Genomic DNA, 17,589 nt, shown 5'->3' with positions numbered 1-17,589 from the left:
TCAACACCATCGGTGACCTGCAGCTCTGTTCCGTGGACCCAGCAGGTCTGTGATCAGCCCACCCCAATGCCCTGCTTGGGAAGGGAGGGGGACGAGTTGTTCCCAAATGGGAGCAGGCTTTGGAGTGGGCCAGGGGTCAAATCCTGCCCTGGCTGCCCCCGGCCCTGGCCACCTCCTCGACAGAAGTGGGTGCTTAAGCCGGCAGAGGCCTCCTCCACGCCCCCAGCTTCCCCCAAGGACACCCATACCAGCCTTCTCCCGGAGATTTTATTGAAAGCACACAATTCTTCCTTGGGTTTGCAAATTCAGTCTGGCACGCGAGGAGAGACAGCAGCACTCATGTGAACAAGGGCACTGCCACCAGCCCCAGCCCAGCCAGGGAGACCCGCTTCCCAGGGCCACTGGACCTCTTACCCTGACGTACCCCTGCCCACCGGGTGGGCTGCCCTGTCCTCAGAGGGGTTCAGGCTCCTGCCCAGGATGGGCGGGACTGGAATCTGTTCGGAAACACCTGAGAGTCCTGGAGGTACCCACGTGGCCCGGGCTGACACACCTCCTCCACCCCATCCGGGGCAGCCAGAGAACACCTGCCAGCTTTAGAGAGACTTGCCTGAGGGGCCCTGAGGGACAGGGGAGGGGCCCTGAGGGAGGGGAGGGGCCCTGAGGGACGGGGTGGGGCTGAGTGCTGGGCCAGCAGTTCTTCACACCTCAGGGCAGAGTGAACCTCAGGGCTTGGCCTCACCGACCCACCCACCCAAGGGGTAGCCTCCCAGCCCCTCCGTCACCAATAGGGCTCCCTGGGGTTCTGAGGACCTCCAGGGACCCCCTTGCCTGGTCAGACACCTCTGAGACTGACCATTCACAGATAGGAAATGAAAAATCAGGTAGAAATGCTCACAATTTCCTGCATGTCTGAGATGGTTGTTTTCTTAAATGGTTGGGTCACATTTCAACTTGGTTTATTGAAACTAGTCAATTTCAAGATTCATCAAATCAATAAAGTAAAAAGGAAGAGAAAGATAAAAGAAATAATAACAAAACATTTCAACTGAGCTTTGGTGATGCTGGCCGCAGGAATTTCTTGGCTGGCCAGAATCCGAGGGGGCAGGGGGCACGCTTGGAGCCCTCCTGCCTCCAGGCTGCAGGAAGCCGCAGTCTGCTCCCCCAGGCCGGGGGAGGGCTCAGCGCCCGCCTCCTCCTGACCCAGGGCACCCAGGCAGCTGGGACTGTGGGGTTAAGCCTGGCCTTTGGTTGGAACCTGGGTACCTGCTGCTCAGCGCTGCCTCAGCAGCCCCACAAGACAAGAGGCTGAGCCCCATCTGATAGAAGCACAAGACCAGGAGAACCGGTGAGGATCAAGGGAGAGCGCCGGACGAAGGCCTGATTCCAGCTTCTGATGCACCCAGAGGAACCTGAAGCTATTTCTCGTCTACAACCCAGAGTGGCTGGTGCCCGCAGCCCCCACGGAGGGCTGGCCGGGGCCGGGGCTGGGGCTGGTTATGACAAGGGGTCCCAAGGATCCCTCAGCGCCTGAATCCCTACCAAGCCAGAAACAGCTGAGGTTTGGGGGTCGGGTGAAGACTCACAGAGAACGAGTGTGTGCGTTGCTAGGGAGGGTGGGAAACGCCCTGCCAGGCAGATCCAACTTCAGACTCCAAACCACATGTGTCCTGTGCAGACAGGCTCCCCCGAGGGCGCCACGGACACCTGTGCCTGGCAAGCTGAGCCGTCCAGGGCCCGGCCTGTCAGGACAGACTTGGGCTTGAGGAGAGACCCTGGGGAGGTTTCCAGAGGGAAGGTGGATAGGGCTGGTCTGGGTGATCGCTGGGCTGACCTCTTTAGTGCAAAACCCAACAGGGGTGCTATGGAAGGGTGGCCGCAGGTGGGATGGGCCCCCAAGAGCCGGTTCTTCCCCAGACCAGAACCTGCGCCCTTCTCCGGCGGCCAGACTCAGAGACAGGCAGAGTGGCGGGGAGGGGGGTGGCGGAGTGGTCCCGCCCCTTCCCACCAGTAGAACCTGGGCAGGAACAGAGCGACAGGAAACGCAGCGCACAGCCAGGCCTCGTGCCCCTACCCTGGGCGCTAGGCTCACTCGAAGGTCTCCCATTGCTTCCTGAGCTGCTCCACCGAGCCTGGGGCCGGGCTCACGTCCTGCTTGGTTTTCCGCAGCAAGTCCTCAAAGGGGTCCCTGGTCTCCTGAGCAGCAGGGGGCTGCCGTGCTGGCTCCAGGCCCTGGGTGGGCCTGGGAGGAAGGAGTGGGGGGTCCCCGGGCCGCAGGGCCAGCCCCTGCTTGGCCTCAGCAGCCCTGGCACTTGAGCGGACCAAGGGCAATGTTCGGATCCTTGAAGGGGCAACGGTGGGAGGCCCCAGTGGCTGCAGGGGGCTGGTGTGGGCACTCATGGGCATCTGGCCAAAGAGATTGGGCATGGAGAGAGCAGACAGGTTGGGTTGAGATCTGTGTGGGGCACAGAAGCCAGAGTTGGACAGCAGGAGGCTGGGGGCAAAAGCTGGCCCCAGGGAGGCAGGCGGGGCCCCAAAAGGCCCAGCTGGTGAGGAGACCAGGGACATGGCAGGCAGTGTTGCTGGCACAGATGGAACGAAGGGGTTGAGTGATGGCTGTGGAAACGGGGTGGGGGGCCCAGCGGCGGGGAAGCTGAACTGGGGGGTGAACGGGCTGGCTACATGTGAGGCTGTTGGGCCCGGTGGGAGGGCACTGCCGGACCAGGCTGTGTTAAGTGGGTCCAGGAGGGCCAGCAGGGCATCACTGTCAGTGGCCGCGGCCCCCGAGGCCAGGCTGAGCGGCTGGAGCAGTTCGGTGGGGCCTCGGGTGGCAGCTCTGGGGAATAGCGCAGTGCACCTTTCCTGGTTGGCTTGCAGCCACTCAGAGGAGAAGTCCCCGAGGGCGGCACCAGCAGCCTGGAGCTTGGCTGGGCGGGCAGTGGGAGGTGGAGGCACGATGCCCAGTTCTGGGGTCTTCCTCCCCTGGGGCCGGGGAATGGTGATGCTGCCTGGAGTGTGGGCAGGTGCCGCCTCCTTGTCCCCGAGGTTCAGGATGCCGTCCCGGCTCTGGGGCCTGCGGGGCAGGGCCGGGGAGTTCCCAAGCAAGGCTGAGGGCTTCTCAGAGGAGGTGGCCAGGGGCTTGCTATAGATGGCCATGTCGTCCTGGCCCAGGCTCCAGAGCTTGTTGTATGGGTGAGCGAGCCTCAGAGCTACCGGCATCCCGCGGCTCCTCTCGCTCCTGCCCAGGTCCAGCCTCTGTTGGGGGAACAAGGGGGCAGTGACCACGGCTGGCCTGAAATACTGGAAGGTAGCACCGCCACCCCCATCCCTCTGGAGTGCCAGGGAAGCCCCTGGGGCTCAGCTCAGGTCGCCAGCACAGAGCCTGGCTCAGTCTGGATTCCAAGCCCAGGCTGTTCTGTGTGACACACAGGGTGCCAGGGAGAGCCCTTGTCCTCTTATGCCAGGGTTGCCAAGCAGTTTCAGGAAAACAACTCCATTTATTGACCACCTACTGGCTGGGACCTTTTTACTTTGCAAAGCACGTGGGGCACTTTTTATCACGTGTGAGCCCAGGAGGGTGAGTGAGGCCCAGGGCCTGGGCGAAGGGAACAGGACTGGGCCCCAGGCCCGGCTTGGCTGCCCCGAGCCCCACGACTGGGCCTCCCCTCCCTTCACGATGGGCACACACGGATATGTGGGAGCGCTGTTCCACAGTGCGACCCAGGCGGCAGGCCGAGGGAGGGGATGTGGCAGACTGCGTGTCCCAGTGTTAGATCAGTGGTCACACCCAGGAATTTTGATCTGGAGCCTCTCCAAGGAGACCCCCTCAGAGGGGACGGGAGCAATCCCAATTCCACTGGGGGTCAAAGCCTTGCAGGGAGGTGGTGTCAAGCTGGAGGTCCTGGGGAGAGTGGCCTGGAGCACCGGCCCTCTCCGATGCACAGAGGACGTGGGGGCAGATTTCTATCTCCAGTGATCACTGAGAGGGTGGTCTGGCCACTGGCCGGGTTTGTAGTCAGACTGACCTTAAAGGTGGGTGGAGGACCTTCAAGTCACTGTTTCTCCCTCTGTCTCTTTCACCTTCACATGGAGGAACCTGCCTCCTGTGTAGAAAGCCCCAGTCTCAGCTGGCGCCTGTCCCTCCCGCACCATACCTGATAGTCAAAGGTCCCCGGCTGTTCCCGCAGGTCTTTGGGGGTTCGAAGGTCCTCCAAGCTCTTGGCCTGGCCCAGTGGCTGTAGCGGCACCTCCATGTCCAGGCTGCTGAAGACGTCCTCCAGGAGGTCGATGCTGGCAGCCCGGTCGGGTGGAGCTGCGGCCCGGCCCACGGGCTCCCTGGCGAGCTGCTCCGGGCTCTCCGCCTCGTCGCCCGCACTGTCTGACTCCTTGAGCGTCCGATAGGGCTGCGGCCTGGGAGGGGCAGAGCAGGTGAACCCCCTGCCCAGAGCCTCTGTGGGCGGAGTGCCATCCCCGCCCCCAACAGCTTCCAGGGCTTGAGGGTTGGGGCCAGGAGCACCGGGGCCAGGAGTGTACCCTGGGCCCCCAGTGCAGGGACTGGGCGTGGCACTCTGATAGGCTTGGGGCTCTATCTGGGTTCTGCTGCTCACTGGGGGACCTTGGGCAAGTCGCCTGAGCGCTGACTTGCACTGGGGGACTCACTGAGTTCCCCCCAAGCCACTGGGCCCAGCAGATAACTGTCTAGTGAACTCACAAGTACTTTAGACAACACAGGAGGAACGGGGCAGAACTGGAAAGGGAACGGGCAGCTTGGCAGGTAGACTCGTTCCCAAGCTGTGGCCGTCAGGCCTTGGGGACAGCTTTCAGGACCTGGGCTGGGGAAACTCCTCAGGGCAGCTGCCCAGCACCTCAGGGTCCTCAGGGGGACTGCCAGAGCCTCAGCCTGTGCTGACCTTGGTGCTGGCTCTGGTGGTGTCATCTCCTGCTGTGGGACCTTGGGCAAGTCACTTAACCTCTCTGAGCCTTAGAGGCTCCCTCATTCCAGAGTGTGTCTCCCTGGCAAGCAGTGATGAGGGTCAGGTGAGCAGTGCCTGGTGCACAGTGAGTGGCACACAGAGGCTAACGGCATTCCGTACGTTTGCACACCCTAACCCTGCAGCCTTGCCCAGGCCCAGTGACAAAGGGTTTCTCTCCAACAAGCCAGGGTACCACTGCGCACGTGGAGAACGGTGCTGGCTAAACCCTGACCTCTAGTGGAGCCTAGGCCACAGCAGTGTCCCCTGGCTCGGGCAGAAACTGCCCATGGCCCTGGTGAGGTGGAGGAAGGCCGCCATCTGGTGGCCCCAAAGGCACACGTGCAGGAACCAGGTAGGAGACAGTGGGAGGAGGAGGGCGCAGTGACAGCCTGGACTCCTGGCAGGGACTCCATCCACCTGTAACATCTCACTAAAGCAATGCAAGCAGCCAGTGCAGTAGACTCACATCCTACTTCACAGACGAGGAAACGGAAGCTCAGACAGGCTAAGTAACGCACCCTATGTCACACAGCATTTGGCAAGAAGTGGAAATGGAAGCCAAGTAGGAGAGACTTTAAAATACCTTGGAATTAAAGCCCCTTTAACCAAGTTTGAACATAAAGAAGGAGATAAGGAGAAGCCAGTGTGCTTCTTACTCTTAACAAAAGAACATCCACAAATGAGAGCCTGTTTTGCTTTGAGATGGGGCATGCCCTTTGTCAACACACACAGAAGCCTACACTTCTCACAGGTCTGGGCTAAAGGAGTGAGCTCTATCTGTTATTTAAATACTTAAGGCACCAAATAATTTAGAAAGAACACGCGACCTGTGGAACTCTGTGGTGGGGGTCTCTGGACGTCACTAGAGTGCCTTTACCTGCAGGGTGATTTCAAGGTGATATCTGGACAGACATTTCTTATTCCAGTGGTTCTATCTTTAATTAATAGTAGGAGCAATAACTGATACCTTAGCCTATGCTACCAGCAGGGAAGGGACTTGCCCGTGGATGGGTGTCAGACAGGAAGCAGAACCCCTCTACCCTCACCCCCCAGTCCCACCAGAGGCGGCAATGGTAGGAGCAGAGCCATCCAGTTATCAGGGGCCCAGCCCAGGGCAAGAGGGCCAGAGGGGGAATGGAGGGGAAGACTCCCCTCTTTTGCAAACCCTGTAACCATTCACTCCCTGGGGGATGATGTGGACCCCGTGGGTGTTCAGCAAAGGGCAGGTCCCTTCCCTTAGAGCAGGGGTCGGGAACCTTTTTGGCTGAGAGAGCCATGAATGCCACATATTTTAAAATGTAATTCCGTGAGAGCCATACAATGACCTGTGTATGTTACACATTATCCAATAAAAATTTGGTGTTGTCCCGGAGGACAGCTGTGATTGGCTCCAGCCACCTGCAACCATGAACATGAACGGTAGGAAATGAATGGATTGTAATACATGAGAATGTTTTATATTTTAATGTTATTATTTTTATTAAAGATTTGTCTGCGAGCCAGATGCAGCCATCAAAAGAGCCACATCTGGCTCGCGAGCCATAGGTTCCCGACCCCTGCCTTAAAGGCTCCCATTAAAAACATCACAACTTGCTAACACACACAGACAAATGCTGTCCCTTTGCTCAGTGCCAGCTCTGGAAAACTTGCGGGTGGAGGGACAAGAACTGGCGAAAAGGGGGAACTAGAAAAGCTTAAATATTTTTTTGGGGGGGAGGGCTGGATTGTGGTAAACCTTCTCTTTTTTTTCCAATTCAGAATTAGTATGAGGCTTAGGCTATAAATAATAATGACAAAAATTATTTTAAAGTCAGTAAAACGTTTGGATGTGCCAGCATTAATATACACACTCTATAGCAATAAGTTTTTCTTTTTTTTAACTTAAAATGTGACATGGCTTTCCAAGCTGTGCTGAGCTGGAGGACTCGGGTGTCACCAGCCAGGCTAATTGTAGCCACCAATTCCATTAGCAATCAATCAAGTGCATTCTCCCTGGATAAGGCAGGGGGACCCATGCTCCCGTCTCACACCTTTAGATTCCTGTCACCCTTGTCACCTCGCTCGACTGTCACAGCCCCTGTGGGGCTGGCAGAATGAACGCCCTGAGAAGAGGCACACAGAGGTGCCATCCACCCTGCAAGCTGGCACTGGGGCACGGGGAGGCAGCAGCTCCGGACACATCTCCCCCACACAAGGGCAAGCACACTGGCCACCCCCACCCCCCGAGGCCCTGGAGAGTCCACAGGCCCAGCTCAGGGACACGGAAGGAGTGAGGAGAGACCATTCAAAGGGAGCAGAGAAGAGAAAGCTCTCGGAGAAGCCAGAGCTCGGGCCCTCTTCCCGCTGGCGCTCATCGTCAGAGGAGTCTTCGGAGAGGAAGACCGCATAGTGTCGCGAGGGCTTTACGAGGCTGGGGCAGAGGGAGACAAGAGAGGAGAGAACAGTTAGGAGGCACCCTCAGACCTGCACGCGGCGGGGTGGGGAGGAGTGAGGAGGGGGCTCGGGGCTCAGCGCCCGGCCCAGCCCCTGTGCTGGCCTGGGCTGCAGGCTCCCTGGAGAAGGCCGGCCGGCTGGCACAGCGGGCCTGATGGTGCGAGGCAAGGAGGCTCATTCCACATCGGAAAGGAGCTGTGGCTTTGCCACGTGTGTCCAGAGCCTGAAACACAGGATCCAGTCACCTGTTACCGGGTAATTCCACTTGCGTTTAGATAGCCCTAATGGTAGCCAAGAATTACTCACAAAGATGTTCACCACTGCTATGTTTATAATATGAAAACACAAAACCACCTGCCTTCCCAGCAACAGGAAGCTGGTGAAGTGGATTATGGTACCGCTGGCTAGAGGTTATCCTCCCAGTAACTACAACGTTTATAGAGGAAAAGCTAAAAATCAGGATGCTGAATGGCGGTTATAGCATGTTCTTTCTCATCTCTGATGGGAAACGGCAGAGAAAAGGGTGGAAGGGTATGGTCCGACCGCCGACACCGGCTGGTGGGAGGGCTGGCGACTCCCCGCCACCGTTTACCCTGTGCGTCTTCCGCGTTTTCTACAACGTGCATATCTATTTCAATAATCAGGAAAAGGTAGGAGAGGAGAGAGTTGCGGGAGGTGAGCCACGTGGAGAGCACCCGCGAGGCCCTTTTCTGAGGAGCGTGCTCCCTGCGTCTCCCTCAGATGCCTCTTCAGAGAGTCTTTTTCATCTGTGATGTGGAAATTAAATATTCATTGTTATAAAAAATACATCTCGCTTGTCAGCCACCTGTGAGCTCTATAAACACAAACACACACATAGCCCAGAGAAACTCCACGCCGGCTCCTATGAATTATACACGGGCCAGGGCCCATGAGAGGCCAATGTTGGGAGAGGGCAGCTGGGCCGGCCAGACGTTGGTTCGAATCCGGACCCTGCAGCCGATGCTCAGGTACCCGGCTGGGAGCGGGTGCCCCACACGCCGAGATCCCCGCGGCCTATGGTGAAGTTTGGGGAGGGGGTGGGTAGGAGACATTGGGTGCCTGGGGGGGGGCAACCTCCTCCTCCCCCACACCCAGCTGGCTCCTCTCTTTGCTTTATAGGATGCACTTACATACATGCTTTATTTCATGGAAAAGTAACATGTCTTTAAAAAGTGCACGGAGCCAGGGCTGGAGGGGCGAGGGCAGCAGCTGTCCCCGGGGAAAGGGACAGCAGGTTGTGAGTGGTCTCAGCCACAGTCTGCCGGCACAGGTGCTGAGCTGCTGCTACCCAGCAGTATGCTGTTCTTTCAAAAGCAGCGCCGAGCTGGCTCCCAGGGCTGCGGCGGCCGCCCTTCCACGCCCGAGCCCCTCGTTTCCTCAGTCCCCACCCCCCGGAAGTCAGCCAGGCAGTGGTTCCCTTCCCGTTCAGGTGGAGGTGGAGGTGGAGGCACAGAGAGGGGAAGCCACCTGCCCAGGGTCGCACCAAAGGAGGGGCTGGGTCACAGCGGTCCCCTCCTTTCCCAGGTCACCTTGCAGGGCGTTACGGATGAGACACACCTTGGCCCTTCCTGGACCAGAGGGAGCATCGACCCAGGTGAGGCATTTTCCTCTGGACTCAGGGGGCAGGAAGACTTTATCTGCAGAAATGGGCACTGGCCACCGTCGGGGCAAGGATGCCCAGCTCCTCACTTCCAGCAGGACATAAAACAAGGTGCAGGAGCAGGGCCACTCTCCACACAGCCACCAGAACCCTGCTCTGAGTCACAAACCTGGCCCTGTCACGCTCCTGCTTAACACCTGCCAATCTGTTCCTCTGAATGGCAGTTTGTTGGCAGAGGGTTGTGCGGTGAGTAGAGCAAGTAGAGCGTCAGGAAGAACAATGTGCAGACGTCTGTGGGATGATGTACTGGGTGGGCGGGGTGAGCACGGCAGAGCCGCAGGGCCGCGCCCACGCTCCAGCAGGGTGGACGCCGAGTGGGCCCTGTCCACTGGTGCGGCTCCTCCTGCCCACACCCTGCACGCCCCCTGCCTGCTGTCCTCGCCTGGTGCACTGCCTGCTCTTCAGTCTTGAAGACTCAGCCCAAATGGCACTCTGAGAAGAGTTCCCGGCTGGAGTTCTCTCTCTGAAGTCTTAGACAGTCACCTTCTCTGTGGGTGGCGTGCTTCACAGCTTCCCAGATAGCCTTCAACCTCCTGCAGCTCTGCACCTGAGCTGAGCGCCAAGGCTAGGGCCTGGCTCATTCTTCTCTCTGTCCCCGCCTGGGACACAGCGTTAGCACAGTGCAAGTTTGCTGACCAACAGAACGGAAGCCAGCGTGCTGCGGAGACCAGGCACCCGTTTCACCCATGTCCTGGAGCCCCTTTCACCAGCTTATGGCTGCAGTGCAAAAGTGTCCCCTCTCTGAGTTCCACCTGTCCTCTGAGGTGCTAAGACCTGCGGGACAGGGGGAGTCTCAGGCACACGGTTCAAGTAACATCCACACGTCGGCACTCGTCAGGGGTTTACACAGGCCATTTCTACCCCTCCCAACAGGCTAGCAGGAAGGTCTCAGTATAGTGATCTTACAGAGGATGATGCTGTCACTAGTCTGTCCATCCGTCTGTCTATCCACATACCCAACCAAGAGGCACTTCCTGGGTGCCTGCTGTGAGCAGACCCAGTGCTAGCTGGGAACCACTGGCAGAGGGGAGAGATGTGACCCAGTGACCTGGCCAGGAAGTGACGAGCAGGGCTTTCAGCCCAGGCCCTCACAGGGACACACACCTCTGCTGGCGCCAAACCGAAGGAGGCTCTTGGGGGACCCTCAAGTCCATCTTGAATGCTTTTCCAGCACCCACTCAAGCACGCCCCCAGCTAGCTTTGACAAGAAGGGAGAAGTCACAGCTTGGCACAAGCTGAATGCCACTAAGCCTCCCACAATGTCTGGATTTCTGTGAGAGCAAGGAGCCTTAGTGCTGGACTGGACCGTGGCTTCGTCGGTTCCCGTCAGTCCAAATCCAGCGCCTCCCCAGACTGGCGTGTCACGGAAGGGGGTTCAGGGTGCTGGAGGGGCAGAGAGGGAGCCCCGCTGTCCGGCCCACTGTCTAGTCGGCTCCCCTGGCCAGGCCAGGCTGGCTGGGCTGTGGCTTCAACCAGAGGCCCTGGGAGTCTCCCGAGCAGGCCGTCTAGCCCTTGACGGTCAGAGCACCCAGACGAGCGTGCTGCCATGTGGTGTCATCGGATCGAAGGTTTTCCAGGTCCAAGCTTTGGGCCACGTGGGTGACGGTGAGGACACTAGCAGCACTTATAAGTGTTGAGCTGAACTCTGTCCATGCGGGTTCTCATTAATCCCGACGCAGCCTCATTTGCAGATGGAGCCGCCGAGGCTCAGGACGAGGGAGCCGCGCGTGCCCCATGTCCCTCAGCAGCTGAGCGTAGACCGGGAACCTGTACATCGACTCCAAGCCACAGCCCCTTCAGACTGAATGAAATAAGGGGCTGGGAGTTTCCCCTTCCACTTTCAATAAAAGGTGAGGTTTCAAAGTAAACTTATTTAAATTCAGCTGCTCATGTTCTCCCATGGAACATACAGTCAGATATTTGTCAGAGATAAAGGATGAACCGTCGAAAACGTCCAGGTTTAAATTTTTTATTAGCTTTAGGCAGAATACGGGGGGGGGGGAAGTGTACCTCTTCCCTCATTAACCCAATTCAGCAGCTACCCTGCAGTCTGCCACCCACCACTCGCCTGGATTTTATTATACACAAATTGCTGTCTGCGAGAAGGCAGGTCACGGTGAACCTGGCTACCCAGCAAGGGCTGCGGAGTCCGGGCGGGCGAGAAAGGCCCGCTGTCCATCACTGTTCGGGCCCCATCATCTCCCGTGGCTGCTCCTGCCTCTGCCCACCTCGTCTCAGTGCGCAGTCCCATGCAGATGACTTCCCGAGCCCCTTCTAATGTTTGGTTTAACGTGTCGCCGGTTAGTGCGCACGTGTGACAGGGGTGACAGGTGCGGCTGTTCCTTTTTAAATACCATGTCAGAGACACGGCGTCAGGAAGCGGGGACGTGCTTCGTGGCTCTCTGCTGCACCAGGATCGCATGGGCTTATTTTTTAATGAGGAAGATCTGCATCTCGGGAGTTTTTTTCATGTGTCACATCGCGTGGACAAATCAGCAGCACGTCACGCTGGCCCAAAATGAAATGCTGACAAATGTAGATATTTCAAATTTAATTGACATTTAAATGTACTTGAGATAAAGAAGGGGGAAAATCAGCAAGGACTTGGTCTCTGGAGGTAGCGAAGGGAGCTGGTGATCGTTTTTTAAAGGATCATTTCTCTCAAGCACAAAGGATCTTCCCTCAGTACATGTCTTGGCCGCTCTGGTGTCCCCTGATCACGTGGCTCCTATGGGGCTGATGGGTAGGGACAGGCCCCTGGACACCCGGGTCCTGCCTCCCTGGTAGGTGCCAGTCTGTCGCAGCCTTCCACCGTTCCCTTCATCCCAGCCAGATGACCTCGGGACAGTCACCTGACTTCTTGGAACCTCCATTTCTAATCTGTAAAATGGGAGGTCCACAGCCCTCCTGATGGTCTTATCATAAAAGCTGAATGGAAATGTTTGCAAAGTTTCTTGTGTAACAAGCAGCTAGTATGTAGTGAGCGCTTGATTACTCTTAACAGCCACCATGTTAACCTGCCAACGACATTCTGTGCAGGGTTTTGCCCAGGTGTTCGAGGACGAACAGGGTGGCCCCTGCCTTCCCAGACCTTCCCAGGAGAGGTTACTGGTCCCCAGCCGGGGCTATCCTAGCAGGCCAGAATCATCTGAGAAGACCCTGCCATGCCACTCCCTCCATCGCCAGGAGTCCGGACCAGCACTCCCGGTCTCATCGTACTGTGTACACAGGCTAACAGAATAGACAGGCTCTGAAGCAAGCAGAGGGGGCTCTGGGGGAAACAAGCTCAGTGCAGGACCCCCAGAGGAAGCTCGGAACTGCACTGGAGCTACTCCTATGTGACCGGGGTAAGGGCGAGGTCGTCCTCAGAAAGGAAGACCTGTAGACAGATATGCTGGATGGAGGACCTGTGCACTTGGCTGTATTTGAATATCTACTTAAAAGTAATGTGAGGGCCCTGGCCGGTTGGCTCAGTGGTGGAGCGTCGGCCTGGTGTGCAGAAGCTCCGGGTTCGATTCCCGGCCAGGGCATACAGGGGAAGCGCCCATCTGTTTCTCCACCCCTCCCCCTCTCCTTCCTCTCTGTCTCTCTCTTCCCCTCCTGCAGCAGAGGCTCCATTGGAGCAAAGATGGCCCGGGTGCTGGGGATGGCTCCTTGGCCTCTGCCCCAGGCGCTAGAGTGGCTCTGGTCGCAACAGAGCGACGCCCCAGAGGGGCAGAGCATCGCCTCCTGGTGGGCAGAGCTTCGCCCCTTGGTGGGTGTGCCGGGTGGATCCCAGTCGGGCGCATGCGGGAGTCTGTCTGACTGTCTCTCCCCGTTTCCAGCTTCAGAAAGATACAAAAAATAAAAAAAATAAAAAAAAGTAATGTGAGAATCACTACTGTGACAAGTCAGGATCACCAGTGAGGGGGCGTCTTCCTGTCAGGAGAGCTCCTTCCCAGCCCACTGGGAACCTGCTCTGCCAGAGGGCAGTGCTTGGGGTGCACCTGGCTCACTTGGGAGGTGACACAGGGACTGGGCTTTTAATCGTGCGCAAGGCAGAGGCTGCACAAGGGCCTCGAGGCGTCTTTGGAGGAGTGGGCACAGGGACCAGGCACTGCAGGGCCTTGAACCTGCATGAGGACATAGCTAGTGTGTGCGGGGTTAGGGCTGATGTGAGGGCCGGATCTCCTCTCTCTCGGGCTGGCTGTGCCCTTTACCTTCTCAGCCTTTATTCATCCCCCACTTAATTATTTATCAACTTGCATATTCATTGACCCTTTGAGTAGTACCAATGTTCATGTACGTCCTCGTGCCTGCTGATCAATCAGAGTACAACCGATTTATTTTAAAAATGTGTAAGGCAACATTAAGAAAAGGCAAATGTATGTTCTTCTTGTTTCCATAAATTGGTTATCAAACAAACATGATTTTAAGTTAATAAAACTGTAACTGGAACTAATTTCATTTTTTTGAAAAAGAACTCACTCCCGGGGGTCAGCGAACATGAAATAAACTCACTACTCAAAGGGTTAATTCATTCCTCCTTTTAACAAAAATCACTAGTGTGTTTCACATGTCTGTACCCATGCCCCAGATGCCCTGAGAAGTCCTCCCCGGGCCACCAGGCGGACACCCACATAGACAAGGAGGCCCACGCACAGGACGGGGCCCCATTGTCTCCTCTCCAGGCTCTTTGGTGGAGGGAGGTGGCGGGGGACACCTCTGGCACTTTCCCTGCCTAGACAAACTGAAGAACGCCTGTCCCTTGCGCGGAAGGCCTCTGCTTGCCAGGAGCCCAAGGCTTTTCTGGCAGAAGCAGTGGAGGAGGGCGAGTGGTGGGGCGGCAAGCCGCAAAGCAGAGGACGTGGACGTGGGCCCCCGCAGGCCCCGGGGCGTGTCTCAGACCCAGGTCACTCCCCCGCGTGTCAGCGCCTGGGCTCCCTCCCGGTCCTGGGGAGACTCTGGGGGAGGGGAAGTTAAGTGAGATGACCTGGGAGGAAGTGCTGGGCCTGGGGCAGGTCTTTAAGAGGAGGTGACGGTGACATGGCACCTCTGATACAGAGGACTTGGCCGGGACGGCACAGCTGTTCAGAGGTGACTGAAATCCTATGTCCACAGGAGGAAGCATCCTTTCCTGGGGCTTCCTGAAGGCTAGTTTTTCAGCTGGAACTAACTCCCCCAGTTGTGACAGATCCTGGGAAGGGTCCTCCCCTTCGAGACATGGGGAAGGCGGGGGCCCGTGCTCTCCAGGGCCGCTGCGCGCTCCGTGGCAGGTCTTGCTCTTCCAAGCTGGCTCAGGCTCCATGTCTGCTTCTGGCTCAGCTTTGTCCCCAGGGCCCAGAACCCACTGCTGGGGGGGGGGGGGGCGAGTCAGGTCAGGAGCCTCTGGCCTTGCTAACTGAGTCTATGGCCTTCTGCTCCGTGTTTGGACTCTCGGCAATTCAGAGTGGGTCCTGGCAGCCTGCCATGGGGTAGTACCCAGACAGCTGCCCCTGCCCCTGGGGCCCAGGGCCAGCTGGCACCTTCCAGACTTGTTCCTTGTTCCTGGGCTGACTGAGGTTTCTAGCGTTTAGAGGGCCTGGGCAGGGGAGGTGCTGGTGGCTTCATGTGCACACCCTAGTCACACCTGGCACACAGTAGGTGCCCTTCACACATCTGTGGTTAACTGATGCCCCTTCCCCATCTCCAGGGTGCTGGGCTGTGAGCTTCCCACCTGCCTTCAGTGATTCCTCTGCTCATTCATTCAGCAAACAGCCCTGAGCGGAGGCCTGGGCTGCTCTCAGTCTGGAGCTGAAGCACAGTGCTCTGCCCTGGAGGACCTCTGGGCCCTGGCGAGTGTGCCAGGCGTGCACACGTGCAGGCGAGGTGAATAGTACAATGTCGTAGGCAGCACTACATCAGGGGAAGCCCGGGGAGGTGTGGGTGGGGGGTGGGGGCCCCAGAGCAGTGACAGACCCGACAGCAGGAGCTGGCAGGAGAGGGGACTGGCTGCCTCGGTGCTGGTGGGGCTTCTGCGGGCAGCTTCCTGTTGTGCTCCCTGGGATGTGAACAGGCACTAGGATCTGACCCAGGTCTGCCGAATGCTGAAGCCCCGCTCAGGCACCAGGCCACCATCCTGGCAGGGCTCATGGGCCACACCCCAGGGCAGCTCTGGGTCAGGCAGGAGGGACAGGGGCTCCACGCCTGTCACCGGTCGTGACCCACCGCACCCACTGCTGACGCTGTGCTGAGCCCGGGTCTTGAGGAGACGGGCGGAACGGCATGTATCACATCACCGTTGGCCAGAGCACGTGTGCGGCTGGCCCGCACCAATACAACCGTGGTGCCCTAAGCCCCGTCTTTGGGCAAAGCTCTCACTAAATGTTTCTGGCAGCTCTTCTGATCTTGTTCTAATCTTCTGGGGCTTTAGGGGCTGGGGTCACGCAGTGCAATTCGGATGATCAGACTGTCCAATTCCTAGGCAGTGTGGGCTGGCCATTGGTGGACAGATGGTCTGCCCAGCCAGCGAACCCACAGCATTTCTCCTTGGCCAGAAGGATTTCTATCACCAGCCACAAGTTCCTCTGGGTCCCCCAGGACCAGATTCTCAGGGAGCCTACAGCTCTGGTCGGAGTGTAAAGTGCTACAAGTCTTTTAGAAAGTTATTCAGCAACATGGAGCAGAAATCTGCCTCTACTGCTGGTTTAGGGTACGGACTCTTGTGTTAAAGAGACATATTTAAAGCTCAGCTCTGCCACTAACTAGCTGTGTAACCAAGGGCACTGACAACCTCTCAGGGTTTCTGTTACTTCTATAAAACAGAGCAAATGATACCTACCCGCACCGACTTCTGGTGCGGATTCAATGAAACGCTGTATGTAAAGTGCTGGCTCGTGGTTCTCGGTTAATGGTAGCTGTTAATCACTCCGTTTCTTACCATGATATGAGGTAAAAAAATACTTGGAGAACAAGGACATTCATGCTGGCATTTTCCGTACTGGTGAAAACCAGGAACAATCGGCAGGTCCAGCGTGAGGGCGTGTCTATGAGCTAGGCTGCGCACATGCGTACAGTGGGACCTCCCGCCGTCACCAACGGCAGGGGTCACCAGGGCATGGGGCCAATCCATCGGACAGCCCACTTGAAGGAAGCCGCAGGTCTGCACGCAGCTACAGGAATCTGCAGGGATGTGAACAAGTGGTTGTAGTGGAGTTCAGAATGATATTGTCTCTTCCCTAACTTCCACACAGCCTATAAGGCTATTGGGTTATTTTCACAAATAAACAAAAGTATTTGAAAAGAGCAGATTTGCATGGATCTGGCCAGAGGGGCGAGTAGGGCAATGGTTAATGGGCGTCTGGTGGCCGAATTTGGACTATTCTTATTTAAGGCAAAAGAAAGTTCAACTGACCAGCCTACAGCCAGTCAAGCCTGCGTGAGCAGAGGGTGCTGTGTCTCACCCAGTGGAAGTGAGACCAGGTGTCAGGCTCTGCAGCCGGTCAGCCCTGAGCATGCTGTGGATCCATCATGCATGTGGACCACACGCCCCTTAACCACTGAGCGTCAGAAGACAGCCCGACCCTCCTGGGTTGTTGTGAAGATTAAGTGAGGTGAAGCCTGCATGTGACTATCTCCTGTTCTTTTAGCAACTCTGGGAGAGTTGCTGCCCCTGTCCCCGACTGCGGTGAATGAGGATGACAGCCTGGCAGAGACAGGCGCCTGGGGACCAGCAGGCCACTCCCTGCCTCTGGCCTCTGGTGTGGTCCTCAGGGGCGGGCAGTACTGAGCACAGCGCTGCATTTTAGAGCTTGCTGTTGGCTCCTTCTGAACTTCAAGTTCTATAGGACACCCGCCTACGCCTGACAAGCCGAAAGGAAAACAAGGTGGCACCCAGCAGCCATGTACACTGCGAATGGAGCAGCCGGGCCCACCTCTGTCAGGTGGGCGCTGTGACCCCTACGGTGACCCCTGTTGTCCTCGCCATTCAGAGCAGTGCAGTGTAATTAGGTTCTTAGAAAGAGCCTGCTGGTGCAGGAGAAAGGCTGAGGCCTCTGTCCTCAGCTGATCCCACCATTTTCTAGCCCTGAGGCCTTGGGCAAGTTACTGAAAGTTTCTCTCCGAGCCTCAGTTTCTCCATCTGTTCAATGGGAAAACCACTCCTAACTTTCACAGGATTAACTGACGTGCAGTAAATGGTGCTCTTTCCTTCCCCGGGTAGAAACACTCAGGCCCCAGTGGACACTGCTTCTTTGGCAGCAAAACAACGGCTTGGGTTCCCAACTCCAGGAAACCAGAGCAAAAGGGTGGCACAAGTCACCGTGGGACCTGGAACTGTCCAGGCAAAGCCAGACTGACAACGCACCCCCACGGGCGGCCGCGAGTGACTGAGAAATGAAGTCAGCAGCATTGGGAGTCCCGGCCCTACCACTTTTGAACGGGATGGCGCTGGGACTTGGGTGAAATACCCTTTCTGAGACTGTGTCCCGTTCTGTGGAAGGAGAAATGAACCCCAGCCTACGAGGGCCCAGGACAGGAGAGGTG

General features: G+C 57.5%; 1 protein-coding gene across 11 annotated transcripts in view; it reads right to left on the bottom strand.

Annotated features, from left to right (window-relative positions):
* Positions 1-249: 249 nt before the first annotated feature.
* DENND1A (DENN domain containing 1A) overlaps positions 250-17,589 on the bottom strand; it is a 499,929-nt gene continuing 482,589 nt past the window's right edge. For 8 of the 11 annotated variants that reach the window (XM_066256260.1, XM_066256258.1, XM_066256259.1 and 5 more), the window contains 3 exons: positions 7,255-7,383; positions 4,155-4,410; positions 250-3,255 (listed from right to left, as the gene is read on the bottom strand). In XM_066256260.1, the coding sequence (XP_066112357.1) occupies positions 2,089-3,255; positions 4,155-4,410; positions 7,255-7,383 (1,552 nt within the window). In that variant the 3' untranslated portion in view covers positions 250-2,088. The remainder of the gene's footprint in view (positions 3,256-4,154; positions 4,411-7,254; positions 7,384-17,589) is intronic. The other 3 variants (XM_066256266.1, XM_066256268.1, XM_066256269.1) reach the window with 1 other exon arrangement.

The sequence above is a fragment of the Saccopteryx bilineata genome, chromosome 2 (genome assembly GCF_036850765.1).
Source record: "Saccopteryx bilineata isolate mSacBil1 chromosome 2, mSacBil1_pri_phased_curated, whole genome shotgun sequence".
Classification (NCBI taxonomy): domain Eukaryota; kingdom Metazoa; phylum Chordata; class Mammalia; order Chiroptera; family Emballonuridae; genus Saccopteryx; species Saccopteryx bilineata.
Note: the sequence above shows the minus strand (reverse complement) of the source record. Positions and strands in the feature narration are given on the sequence as shown.